General features: G+C 36.5%; 1 protein-coding gene across 4 annotated transcripts in view; it reads left to right on the top strand.

The window, feature by feature from the left end:
* FTO (FTO alpha-ketoglutarate dependent dioxygenase) overlaps nt 1-14695 on the top strand; it is a 322975-nt gene that overhangs the window by 101471 nt on the left and 206809 nt on the right. The window contains exon 9 of one of the 4 annotated variants that reach the window (XM_040075508.2): nt 2028-2136. The exons of the other annotated variants lie outside the window; for them this stretch is intronic. Within the exon in view, the coding sequence (XP_039931442.1) occupies nt 2028-2052 (25 nt within the window). The 3' untranslated portion in view covers nt 2053-2136. Of the gene's footprint in view, nt 1-2027; nt 2137-14695 lie in introns of those variants that run through there. 4 annotated transcript variants of the gene reach the window in all.

The raw sequence follows: 14695 nt of genomic DNA, 5'->3' as shown, positions 1-14695 counted from the left end.
ATGAAAATTGTTACCAAATTATATGGAAATTTAACAGCAATAGTGGGAAAGAGAGGGTGGGGTCTAATGCATTGGGTTTGATAAATGAAGTGTGAAGTTACCCATCTGGCTCTAGACAGCCCTCTTTTTCTCTACGAAAGGGAAACATTTAAAAATAACCATGCTACATCTAGAATCAATGACCCATACAGAGAGCTGGAATAGATCAAGATTTAATGGTGACTGTGGAAGAAATTATCATTTGAAAAGTGAGACAAAGGATGAGAAAGTACAGTTCAATATCTGCACCTGATACATTTTTTAAAAAGGCCTTAATATTTTTCTCTGTTGATGATGTTATTGACGTTTTTTATTTTACTTTTTGACTGGAACCAGAAAAGTTGTAATATCACAAAGAAACAAGGGAAAATGAAAAAGTACTTGAATTTCAAGAGAGGATGTTGCACTTTTCCTGATCAGTAAATGCCTGAGAGACCTGGGATGTAGTTAAATAAAATTGTATTTCTCCTAATAGAAGTCCTATCATGTTATAATAGCACTTCCTTTAATGCTTGCATGACATACTGCACTTAATTGCTAGTAGGTTTTTGTTGTATTTTTCACAGACATACGTTTACTACCAAACTAATTTGTCATCAATAAATCAACAAGAGATTAATTTAAAGGGTAGTGTTTAACTGCATTGAAAATATTGACTGCTAGGAAAAAATATGGTTCGTTAAACCATTACTAAAGTTTTCAAATGGAAAAATTGTATTAGTCCAAAATGGTTTTATTATAACACAGACTCTGATGTGAATTTTGCTATTTCCCTCAGTGAAATTTTACATTTCTCTTAGGGGATATTCAACCAGATACTGGAAAATGTAAAGTTTTGGAGAAAGACGTAATGAAGTGGACAGTTTGATAAAATTATTTATGATTGTTGGATTTTCATAGTTGTGCTACTTATCCAAATTCTGAAATCCTGACTTCTCTCTAAATTGTCATCTAATGACAAATTGACACAGTGAAAACAGAAAAAATATTCAGTAAATATCCTGTACCAAAGTAAACACAAAATTCGTCTGGTTCATGAGAAAAACAGCAGAAAAGTGTTAATTGATTATATATTGTAAAAATCAATAGCTTATAATATTGAGTCATTAAAATAACACAACAAAAATCTCTTTTTATGGGTTCAATCTATAACCCATGATATTTTGTAGACTGGGTCACTATTTATAGAATTTTTATATTATACTCTTGCATTTTTGCATGGCAGCAGAAGAAAGAACCTCTTACTTGTGACAAATCGCGTTAGTTGCAGGTTTCAAGTCGGATGTGAGCTATAATTCCTCAGCATTTTTTGCCTTTGTCAAACTCCTTCTTAGATCTCACAGTTTTGACATAACAATATAAAGGTATATTTTTTTTCCCGGTTAAAATGAACACATATACTGCAGAGGCAGTCTTAGCTCTCAACAATGAAATCTGGATTTTTATGTTGATATTTATATAGGGATATAAATTATAAGTACTTAGTGAGAAAATGAAGCCCTATTCTGGATGGAAATCTTCAATGCTATATTAAGTAAAATTAAGAATCTTAGAGTGGAAGCCTAAAATATTGTGCATGTTAAATATGATATGAAGTGGAAGATTTTATGTATTTTATTTTCTGTTTTGAAGAAAAAGTTCATTTTTTCTTCTTATGCCTAACCTCCTTATACCTTGGAATTTTAGATCATAATTAAGGAGGTAATTGAGATAGATTTTACTCTTTTTAGCTCCACTAGGAGAAAGTGGTGTTGATGTAAAGAAGGACCGTATTTCCTCTGTAGCTGCAGAAATGTTGATGCATTAAGAAGTTAACATGGGCTTTGGGAAAATCAGATCTTTTTTTCCCCTTTCTGTCACAGGCTTTGTGTATTTTCAGGAACTCATGAATACTATTTTTCAAATGAAATGTGATAATACCAGTTCAAAGGCTGGTTGAAAAGTACTGATTTTTTTAAATTATTTTTTTATTTTTTAAACTCTCACAGACCTGGCAAGATGATAAGTTTATGAAATAATGGGAACTCTTCAGAAAATACTACACTAGGAGGCTACACCAGTTCCCAAGACTTTACAAACCAGAAGTATCAAAGTATCAGAGAGTAGGGGAAAGTATTTGCGTTGTTTAAAACTTGTGGTTGTTTTGTATAGCATGAGAATGAGCATTTTATTTTATGTTGTGGAATCCTGTATCCATGTTTCTGGTATTAGTAAGGATCTCAGTACGTACAGCTCTATGATCTCCAATGTGTTTTTTTTGATAACAGTCTGGACAGTGGATCTCAGTAAGTTATCAACAAGCATACGCCAAAATTTTGATTCAACATTTTGAAAATCACAGGGAGAAAAGGAGAAAATGACATTTGGATTCTTTGACATTGGTACTTTAGATGTATGTGTGTGACTACTCCTTAAAAGAAGAAAATTAAATTGTTCAGCACCAGCATGTAAGCTAAACCAGGTTTTCAGAACGTAAATATATTTAGACAATGCGCAGAAAGTAAATTGTGGCTGAGTAATCCTGAATACTGTATTTTAATCAAGAAGATGCTTTGAGTCAGGCTGAAAACCAACCTTGCAGCTTTCAAATGAATGGGGAAAACACTGCAACGTCGATGAAGTTGTCAGGTCTCCTGCTGTAGTTATGCTCAGACATCAGCTGCCTTGATTGACCTTTGACTTTTCTCCAGTTGCTTATTGCCAGATTTCTTCTGCTCCTTGTGACCCTTCCTGTTTTACTGCCTCTGTCTTTCACCTGTGTTTCTTGTATGAAGGAGTCTTTGAAGCAGCCAAGCTTGGGATCAATAGGTACAAGTACTCTTCAGAACAATGGAAATGCAGCTTGATTAAATGCTGCTGTTTAGCTGTTCCTTTGAAACTGTCTTGACCCTTTACCCTTGGAAAAACTGTGTTTACAAGCTGTGGCTTCTTACAGAACCTCCTGTCTCTTACCTTGTGATGTCACTGTATGCACAGAAATATGGTGTAAAAAAAGTTACCTGGTGTAGCAACCTAAACCAAATGGCATTATAGGGCAGGCTGAGAAAGGCTGCAGAACTTCAGCTGTGTCTCTGTGTGTAGCTTTTGTTTGTGTCAGACTCTGTCATTAAGGCACTTTGTAGGGATTGTTTACTTTATAATTTTAATTTAATTTTAATGGTTCACTTCCAAAATCCATAGACAGATGCATCATCCTATACCTGAGTAACTACCAAATGAAACTTTGTTGACATTTTTCTTTTTTGATTTCATGATTTTTTTCTTCTCGTATTAGATGAGTTTTTCGAATAATTCAATGGCACTTCCAAAACTGGAAAATTACACAAATTTAGTCCTTATTTATAGAGAAATTAAAGCTTCCAAAAAATGTGATAAAGAATTTTCCCACTCTGTCAGAGATTATTCAGTTATTTATGATTTTTATGTTTGTTTTCACTTGGGCAGGCTTCTAAAATCAGCATGGGTGAAATTTCCTTATTTATGCAAGCTTTCATAATTTCAAGAAAGATACATAGTGTTGTTTTTTCCAGTGGTTTGACAATGATTTGTTCACTACCATTGGGAGACCTGAATGCTGGAAATGGAGATTATTGCATTTCCAGGCTACAGGATACTGGAGATTGACTGGATCACAGAGGTGACAAATTTATAATCTGTGGAGACCAAGTGTTAGCCACATCATCAGACTGTTGAACCACAAAGCAGCATTAGCATCTGCTGTCATCCTTTCTGTAGGAGAGAATGGTGTCTGCCAGAGGCAGGGGGAAAGGAGGAGGGCTGGGAGAGCTCAGTGTGTTTCACTGGGCTCTGTAGCTGCCCACATTAGATAAAGACCTGGTGTTACAAACTAGGGATAAGGCGTGAGTGGTCCAGTGAGTGAAAAATTATCATAGGTTTATTTTACTTTATCCACTGAGGTATGTTTCTTCTACAGTATCAATCCATTCTTGCCTTTGCCTTCAGCAAAATATGCTAATGTCATGGTATGTAACATCCATTAAACTACTGGCAAGCTTACTGTGAACTAAAACTTTGTCTAAAACTAGACATTGAAAATTAAAAGGTTCTGAAGACAGAATTCTCTCTTCTGTAAAAAAATAGAAGCCTTATCCCAACGGGATATGACTTTAATGACTTTAGTACCATTATTGTCACAGCTTTACCTGTCATAAAGCTGAATTAAATGTTTAGTTTGGAGGTGTGTTAAATAATCTGAAGACATTACCAATGGTGGTAACAGAGGGCGACTTAAAGGGTTTACCCAGCCAAATGGTGCTGATCATGTCATACCATGAGTGTAAGTGAGCAGATGCTTACATAAGTTCATGACTTAAGCCTTAAAGGGTGTCAGCCTTGTGTTATTAAAGTTTCTCCACGTATATAGAACTTGATGGCTCCAGGGATTGGCAAGGAAATACAAAGCCTTTTGTTTTCAGGTCAGCAGTTTAAATCTGGTTCAGGTAGGTGGTGCCAAAGATTATCCCCATTGGGTATCTGTGTTTGATGGCCTATGTAAAATGCATCGCTTCTCCAGCCCTGGTAGGCAGGTGTGTATATCACATAAAACAACTGTGCAGCTGACACTAATTGGTGCCCTTGCTGGCACTTCTGGAGCAGCCAAAATTTAAATGGATGTTGAAAGTGAGCAAGGTGCTGTCAGTGCTCTGAGCAGTCCAGGCTGTGGTGGTGATAAACCAATGGTTGTCCTGGATTACTGTGGGTGAAAAAGAGCATCGGTCTGTTGCATTGCTCTACAGGGTGCTTGCATTAAAGTTGTGGCAGCACGTGCAGATTATCATGTGCTGGGAGAGAGGGTGAATTCCTGGGCAATCTTAACAGGATTGCTGAGAGACAAGTGCAGTCCACAAGGAGGTCGAAGAATGGCTTGGAGATGTGTCAACTTCTCTGAGAAAATAAGATGAACCAGAGAATAGGATTTGATTTACTTGCTTGTTTTCACTAATAATGACATCTTTGGGGCATTTGAAGAGTTTGATTTGGGTACTATTATTTGTTCCTTTTATTTTGTATTAATTTTCAATGCTTAATGTATGTATCATTGCTGTGGAATTATTAAATTATAAAATAGGCTGATGTTTTAATATAACTAAAAAGGGAAGTTGGCATTTCTTAAGCTTAAGAGGTTCTATGAAAACAGAACTTGGGGACCTGTTACAGAGCACGAATTGTTTTTATATTATTTGTCTTATTTTGGAAAATGATAGCAGCCACAAATAGGAATAGTGCTTAGAGCATATGTAATAATAATAGAAGAAAATCTCATTATAACCTACTTGAGTAATGCAGAGTTTGTGGGAGAAACCAAGAAAAGTCTATTGAGTGTTGTGAGGGCAGTAACACTAGGAGAAAAGAGTATTCTGTTGGAAAATGAGAGTTCTGAGAAGAGCTACCAGTAAGAGGGTAAGCTGAATGGATCCATTAATTATGCCCCTGATATGCTGGAGTTAGATTTAGTGCCAAATCATTCTGGAGGGTGGTTTTTTTTTTTTTTTTTACAAGTTTGGACAATACTGTTAAAGTTTTTGCCGGTTGTTTTCAGGTAAGCCAACATTTTCTCATTTTTATTTTCTCATTTAATAATGTCAGCATTTGTTCTTCCTGAGATATGAAAAATATTTTCATCAGAATTATTTTTGACCACCCAGTTAATGTGAATTTGAGTGAGTGCTCAGGAGAGGTGGAGCCGTCCAAGTACCCACAGCAGTGCGGATGACTTGCTGCCTGCACAGCATGTTTATTGTAAGGCATAGTGTACTGCGTGAAAGATCTGAGTATTTTATATTAGACCATCCTGAAAGCACTTTAGGTGTTTGCCCTTCTTCTACTTGGAGATAGGGATAATCCCCAAATCCAGGTGTGTATTAATAGGGATTGATGGGGGATATTGGAGGAGGGGAAAGCAGGGGAGGAGAAGGATTTGAGAGGTATGAGGGTGCAATATTGGAGGTTGTTATTTGGCTGTTGTGCCAGCCTGTAGGTGACACTGTTGTATCATTTATCTCTAGGTTTTCACATCTGTTGTCCAGGGACAAAAAAAAAAAAAGTTTCATTGAAATAATTTGAGGGATTCAAAAAAATAAATTTCACTAATGATTCTTTAAGCCGTGGCTAGAGAGTACAATCTTAGCTGCAGGTACATGAATTGCATGTTTGCCTTCCCAAAGATGGCAGCAGTTTATAATATTATTTCTGATTAACTAGCATTGCGTCTTCAGTTCAGTATTCCCTTGAAAGATGAGATTCCAAAAAGATTGCTCTGCTTTTTTCTAAAGACTAATGTAATAAACCAAAATGATAATACACTGATTAAAAAAAATCTTAATTTGCTGCTAAGTTACAGCAATATAAAGTTAAAATGTTTTTCTTTGCTCAAGTCATTTAAATTAATAATGTGTGTCATTAAGTGAAATCTCACGGAGGATTTTTTTCTTCTTTGCCATTAAGTCTGCTGGCTGCAGCGAAAATGAAATATTCTATGAGGCTTGAGCAATCATCTATCTCTAAGCTACGGTGTGCCTGCTGCCAGATGTTCAGGTGCTGGTGCTGCTGCTTTGACATGTATATCTCTTCCAGGCAAAAAAACCACAATATATACATCAGTCCAGGTGCAAGGTGGCCTTGCCAGCAAACCTGCCTCCTCCTAGCTGTGACACTCATCCACTCCCCGTCAGAGTGTGTACGTTGGAAGGGGATTGTAATTAACCCCTGGAAAGCATAGGTTTCACTAAAGCGATGTGCACAGTAATGATATTGTTAGCTTCCTTAATTTCCAGTTTCACCATCAATTATGCCATGTGTTTCATCCAGTTGGTGCTACCCTCCCAGTGTTAATTATAACCTACAAGACTGTTACAGTTAATTTTATGGCAAGCATATTGTCTCTTCAAGGCTCCACAGCAGCTCATAAATTATCTTGAAGGTAAAATGTAACTTGGGGAACTAGTTATGAAAATTCCATCCATCTCGCTTAGGAGGTGCAGCTGCTACTGTCAGCTGCCTCGCTGCTGCATTGTGAAGGAATTAGGGTGGGTCAGGTTTAAGAGGCGAGGCCCAGGCTGTCACTGAGGAGAAAGGCTGTCCTGGCCCTGTCAGACAAGTACCTTCTGCCAGTCCCTTGTGGTTTCACTTTGCAGGCAGTAAAAGGCAGGCGGTGCAGGTGGATAGTCCCCAAGCTGTCTCTATTCATTACTTTACAGAAACTTGGTTTAGGTAGGCAGGTACGGAGACCTTTTCACTGTTGTCATAATGTTAGGCATCATCTGCAAAGTGCAAGATAGATAACTCTATAAATAACTCGCTGTTCAGTTGGGCTGGGCTGGTGAAGAAGAGATGATTAGCGCTGTAGAGGCACATGAAGTAGCTCGCTGGTTTGTAAAATGACTGTTGGTTTAATTGTAGCAAGAGCTTGGTCTGGAAGAGCACATCTGTTCGCCTTTATTTCGCACACACAATAAGAGGAGGGGCAATTTCACTGCTAAGTAATTTGTGTTGGAGTTGCACATTAAATAAATTAGCATGGCTTTATATGGGCATTATTTATGACATCTGTGTGTGTGCGTCCTGTTTGGTTTTGGTTTTTTTTGCTGAAGGAACTGCAAACACTCATTTCTTAAAGAGAAATAAAAGTGAAGGGGAATAATAAAAATAAAGCAGCCCATTGCTCAGAACAATGAGACTGACATTCGGTGCTATTTATATTTTAGTAGTACACTTTTATTCGTAGTGTAATTCCTTATTCTGCTCTTTGTAGCAATAACACAAGACTGCCATATAATATAATGCCTTATTTTGCTGTCTCTTCCTTTAATATTTTGTATTCCAATAGTTGTAAATGCTGTTTAGCTTTGTGTGTTCCTTTAAGAATAAAGCCAAAGTGCAAATCAAATTTCCTGAGAGGCTTTTTATTCTTCCACTCTTTTACCTTTCGAAAGGCCTTCTGTGTTTATGGTGTTGTTTCCTAACCTCATTTACAGCTGGGAGGGCACATGAGAAGGAATACTGAAAGCTGATACTTTTCCATAGGCAACCACTGTGCAGATGTGAATGTACAGATCCATTGTGAGTGAGTAAATGTTATGAATTCAATTGAGAAAATGAACAAACACAATAATGAAAAACAGTAAGGATAATTCATCTAAATAGATACTATTTGTTGGTTTTGACAGTCTTCATTCAGTTTTAATTATTTTTGGTTATTCATTGCACAGAGAAGAAAACATTTTCAAAATAGTGCTGACATTGTAAATTAGACCTCTTATATGTTTAAAAAGAGAAAAAAGGCTCATTAGAGTCTGAAAATCACTACGCTTCTAATGTATGGTCTTTATTTCTTCTCCCTTGGAATTTACAGTAAATATGCCTTGTGATATCTTTTAGAGTTCGATCCTTTGAGTCAACAGCACACATTTTGGTTTATTCCCAGAAGAAACCACTGTGTTTCAACTGACCAGAACCCTGTATTTCTATTTGTTTTGTTTATTTAGAGGGATGCTCTGCATTAGGCAGAGCCTTGGGCAAAACAGGGTCATCTCAAGAGTAGACCCAGAGGTGTTGCTTCTCAGAGTTCCTTTCTGGCTTCATTCTTTCCTTCTCTCTCAGAGAAGAGAAGGGGAAAAGTTCTATAATGCTGCTGGAATATCCCATTTAATGGCGGGGTTGCTTCACCAGGTCGTGTGTGTTACTGGAGGATGTCAACCTGTAAACAGAGACTATCCATAAATCTTGCCACAGCAATTCCTCTGTTGTGGGGTACTCCCAGTTAGGATTCTGCATCACAGCTGGGGGTATCTGCAGCTGCTGTAGTGTAGTTCTCATCACTTTGTGTACGTGCAGGGGGCTGAGACAGGAGAGAGCGCTGACAATTCATCTGTCCACACTGGTTTCTTAGGAGGTAATTTCACTGCTGAGCATCCAAAACTGTGGCATTTATTTTGTTTAAAATCACGTGGAAGCATCTGGATTATTGTCATCATCATCTCTTCTCAGCTTGATTTTTGCACCATTGCAATGATGCTGAGTTTTAAAAGAGTTACTCTTGATATAAGTTAGTGGGATTGAGAGCAGAATTAGAACACAGATCCTGGTAAATATCCTTCACGTTTTCTGGTGATGGGATCTCAGACTTTGATTGGAATACTGTTGCAGAAAGTGATGCATCTGATTTGAGAAATCTTTGTGTTTTTAATTGGATGCACAAAATGTTCATTACCAAAGTAATTATCTTTAAATATAAGAAAAAAGTTTTATGCAATTGAATGAGAAAACCTTTTTTAATTTTTTTTTTTTTCAGAATGAAGTGCCTTTATTTCTTAGCTCTTGGGCAACTTTGATAGGAAAAATCAGGAAGAAATCAGAAAAAACTATGAAGTATTGAAAAATCGTTTTTTTTACAACAATGGATTGAATTAGCTGTAACATAATTGAAGAGAGAACAACTTAAGAGTTAGATCCAAAGCACTTTGTTTCACAGGCAGACACATTTAAATATGTTGCTGTTACTTGCTTGACGTGACTCAATATGTTCTATTATCAACCCAAGAAAAACTGAATTTTTAAAATAGCCTCAGTATTAGTCATTAGTTTCCAAAAAACTTGGAAAACAAGGATTTGAGGATTTGTGACCTGAGTCTTGTTTGTGACACAGAATTTAGGCTTTTATTTGTTGTAAAATAAGTAATTTAAAAGAATTCAAACTCAATTTTTTGCCAGTTAAGTGCACTATCAGGCAAATGAGTTTCCAAGGATAAAAATAATTGTAGCTCAAACATACATGAATATAAAAGGGATTTAAATCTGTGACAGGTTGTGCAAATCACCTTTGAAGCTTGATGCTTCAAAATGTATAGAGAAATTGCGATTTTAACATTGTTGTAATAGACAAAAGAATGGGGATTATAATTTTCTGCATGGTAATAGTTAATAATTTTAAGATCAAGTAGCATGGGGGGCAAGGCTGCCATTTTAGGGCCCTTTGACCTGTTTTTTCTCGAAGACAGCCATTCTATAATTTGTCTTGGCTAAGAAATGTAAAACTTTGAGTAGGATTGCTTGACTACCATAATAATATGCAAATTTAATTGTGTAATCAAAGTTGCATGATTAAGAAACAATATGTTGATATGCATTTGGTTCCTGACTCAGCAGAAGTATGAAACAAGATGATTTCAAGAACATTTATAGTTTCTGCGAAGGAAAACAGCTTGAAACAATATAAATAGAATCATGCCATGTGAGTTTTCACATGTTCAAGGCAAACTACTCTAAGTGTTTATCTAACTTTTAGCATGAATTCAGGTCCTCTTGTCATTCAGTGTAACTGCACACAGAAGTACTTTGTTAAAGACATTCTATTCATGGACTTGGTCTATACTTAGGATTTCTTGCTGTGTACATTGTCTGTACAAGGAAATCCTCTTGGTATCTCATCAGACTATTTTAAAGGAAACAAAATGGCCAAAAGAAACAAAAAAAAATCCAGCAAAAGAAAACCAACCCCCCTTGTACTTTATGATGTACTTATGTTTATGAAATATGTAGCTTCTCTTTTTTTCTCACTGGAACCTATTAGTGTATGCATTAGCACGTGAACATAGATGGTGGTCTTAAAAAGTATTGATTGACTTTTTCTGCACACTCTTAATTAGTAACTGATATGGGAAAGTCTTCCTTCATTTTTTGCTAATTCTTATTTTTATCCTACAAAAGAAACTGTAAGAAAACAGCGTACTGTAGAATATTTTTTAGAAAAAAAAAATTAAGCATACAACTTTTAAAATGTATCAGTTATTATGAGGGATGGTTGAAGATGAATACAGAAAAAATAATTTTGTTTGCCTTCTCAATTTTTACTCAAAGCTTGGCCTTTATTTAAGCATATTTTTTTTTCTGTGTCGTGCACAAAAAAAAAAAAACCTTACAAGATTTATTGGCGTTTGTATGGAAAAAATGAAAGGATTTTCGTGTTTCGTAAGAAACTTAATACACTCTCACAGATGGCCCAGCTCAGGTGTGATTTTAATTATGAGATAAAACAAAGCCCAACACAGTAGGAAGTAGTCTTAATAAACGGCCTGAAGCTTTTGTCTTCATGTGTCAAAAAGCCTTTTTATTGTGTGATGAATTTTTTTTTTTTCCTAGCTGTTTCTAAAAATTGGTTAAAAAAAATACAAGGGCTTCCAAAGTTCAAGTGAATTATTTTGGCCAAGTTAAAAATAGGATTTTTTTTTTTCCATTTTTCTTCCTAACAAGTTTAGACTTCTGGCAAATGATAGAAAAAAATGAATTAATAATAATTAAATCTGCAAGGATACAAATCCTTTATTTATAAGTAAAGTAATTTTCTAATTAGTTGTTGTCATTGTTTATTGCAGTATCATGTTGCTTAGTAGTAACACAAACTGAGAATTTGCTAAGCTTGGCTTAATCTGCACTATCAAAAAACTAATATTAATTTAAGCCCGGCTATGGTATTCAGCCTTCATTATTAAAACACAAATAGTATGATCCTGTTGTTAAATATTATTAATATATTATAATAATGTTGTACTGTCTTTCCCTTAGTGGGGAGTTATGAGGACCTCATGTAAGGACCTCAGTGTCCTGACATAGTTAATTATCCATAGATAATGGTTTTCAGCAGTGGCTGTTCTGAACATCACAACCTCACTGTTAAGGGCTTAATAAATATTTGCAGACTCAGGTGCAGAGCACCTATGTCCTCCTCTGCAGAAGCAAACAGCTGTGGTTGCCTTCCTGTGCCATACATCACCCCCAGCCTCTCATTTGTCCTGGCAAACCTAATGGTGCAAATGGCAAGTTTTATGTCCTGTGCTAGACTGGGGTAATGTTTGCTGCAGAAATGCTACCTTACCTTTCAGGAGTCATCTGTCTTTTCTAATGCAGAAATACCTTAGGAAGCCGAGATTTCTGGGGTTCGTTACTTAATGCTGTGTGTATTGATAAAACTATTTAAAAGTTCATTTTGGAGTGGGTGACCGCTATCAGCACCTGTGCTGGAAGGTGGAAAACTACAACCAGATGGTTCACAATTGAAATCTGTATCCATGAGCTTACTTTTAGGGGACAGTTATTTGTAATAATTATTTTAATTACAAGACAGTGAAGAGCTTAATCATAATGTGCTTTTACATGTAATACAGGTTAGGATTTTTTTTTTTTTTTTTTCCTGTGTGGTTGAATACATCTCATGGGAGGAAGTACCATAAGTTCCAGGTAGTTGTGTATCACCTTAAATTAGGGCTTGGAATATTGGGTGATTCTTACATAACATCCCAACTGTAATTGCTGTTGAATAATGGAGTGACAGGAGGAAATTCTAGGTTTATGTATGTGGAACTGAGCCACACTCAGACAGAGACTTTTAGAAATGGAATAATTTACACGGTCTTTGATGATTAGTAGTCAGTGAGTTTCTCTGTTTAAGCAGTTACAATAGCAGTCATATTTGAAATGCTACTCAAAAACTCTTTGGCATTCAGTCCAAAATAAATCCACCAGTTTAACTTCTTCATATTTTTCTTACAGATTTCAATGCTTTCAGCAAAAGCCCTAAGGGGAAGTTCTTGGGTTTTTCCCCCCGAAATTTTTATTCTCTGCTTCCTCCTGACCTTGCCATCCATGCATCGTTGATCCTCATACTTTTCCATTTTTTTATTTTTAATTAATCTTGTCTGGTCATAGTAATCATGTATTATGAGGGGGTATAATATAAAGCGTAATTTATAACAAATTAATAATGATGTGGTTTGAGTTTTTGACCATGTGCTGATTGAGGGAGCATTTAGAAGAATACTGCAGGGTCAATATTCTACATAATTTATAGTGCAGTTTAGGCATTAATATGATCCTTTTCTGTCCTGTTCTGTACTAAGCACTCTGATTCTCAGATTTTCTAGGAAATCAGTGATTGCTGAGCAGGGGAAGCAGTCATGAGTGACTTGCATAGGTTTCTGTGAAGCATGGATCCTCAGCATTGGTTACCCTGGTCTCTGGAACACTCCTAACTGGTTTCTGGTTGTCAAACGCACAAATTTTATTATTCTCCCCATTCAGCAAACTGTAGTGACTAGGAAATCAGTCTTTAATAGTACTGTGAGCTTTATGTTTCAATTGAAGTTGTGAGTATGGTGTTGCTTCAGTTATGAGTTTGGTACAAACCTAGAGGAAGGAATTTTCCTTCTGATGTGTGCTGATTGTCTTTCCTACTTGCTAATCCAGCCCTGGTGAGTGAGTCCGGGTGGAACACAAGCTGGCGTTCCTGGTCTGTGCTGCACTCACAGATGCTGCATTCTCCTTCTGCTCTGGTTGTGAGTGGTGCTGACATGTCACTAACCTGGCCTGGCTATCTGGCCAAGTTGTTCATGTCACATAGAAGCCCAAAGCAAACAAAGGGTGCTGTATTTCAGTGGTGATAGACTGTTAGTCCTAAGCGTTATGTCTCCCCAGCAAACAGAAGATGCAGTGGCAGTGCTCACTTTCCCTAAACTTTTAATGGTACAAACCCAAAAGTTACATGAAAAACACAGACATGACTCCAGGATTAAAACTCAGCAATTTAACTCAATCCTAGTCCTTTCTGATTGGGTGCACTTTAAATTGTGTTTTAACTATTCTGTTGGTAGCCTGTGTCCCTTTGAGTCCTTAGCAAAATGTAACTGATCTTCATGTGTTTGGGTGGAGAGGGTGGGGGGTTTAATCTTCAAAATAATCAAGGCAAGAAGCTTTTGGGTCATGGAAGTAAATGTTTTCGATCCTTTGTTGTCAGATACCACAATTTTCTCCACAGCAAACTTAGATGAAACAGAAAACTGATACACTGGTCCACTGGAATTGCAGTCTTGTAATTTAGAAATATTCACTTTATCCTTTATAATTCACTAAGATTCTTCAGTCTGAATCTGATATAGGTAGGAGCCAAGGCAAACAGTAACCATTTATAATCATTCAGAACAGTTTGGATTTCACTAGAATGTAAAGCCAAAGAGTTTTTGGCTTTGTTTCATGTGTCTTACAAGGATAGAAAGTGTATTTAAATTGTAGTATTCACCATAGCTGCATGTTTCTGTAGTATCTGCAAGCTTTTATTTTCAGCATTATGAAGATGTGAAAATATTGTACACTAAAATTTCTCACTTTACCAGCTGAAGAACTCGGTTTAAGGTCTTTTAACTTGCTAGAACTAGTATGCACAAAATAGCTGTCTGCAGCCTTTCAAACAGGAGTGAGAATGTAGTGCTACCAGGGGTGCCATACATGTGCTTATAGGAAGAAAAGGGCAGGTGTGCATCCCTTCTGTGTGGGGCATTGCCCTGGAGTGCTGACACCTATTAAGAGTTTTGATCCTTCAGAACACTTCTGAATTCACAGCTGACTTGCTGGGTTTTTAAGGGAGAAATACTGCAGCAGAGAGTATTTGCAGGACTGAGCCAGAAAATTGCTGGTTTTTTTTTTTGTTGTTTGTTTTAGAGGTATTTGGCAACTAGCTGTACCTTTGAGTGAGTGTTCGAGCTGCACAAGATAAAAGTGGAAACTACATTTATTTTGCCTCAGGAATTTTAGTCCTGGAATTATAAAAGCTATCAAAATAGGCTCTGCTCCATATTTTAGTATGTTACTG

Source organism: Hirundo rustica, chromosome 11 (assembly GCF_015227805.2).
Source record: "Hirundo rustica isolate bHirRus1 chromosome 11, bHirRus1.pri.v3, whole genome shotgun sequence".
Taxonomy (NCBI): domain Eukaryota; kingdom Metazoa; phylum Chordata; class Aves; order Passeriformes; family Hirundinidae; genus Hirundo; species Hirundo rustica.
The sequence above is the reverse complement of the archived record's forward strand: the minus strand, read 5'-3'. Positions and strand labels throughout refer to the sequence as shown.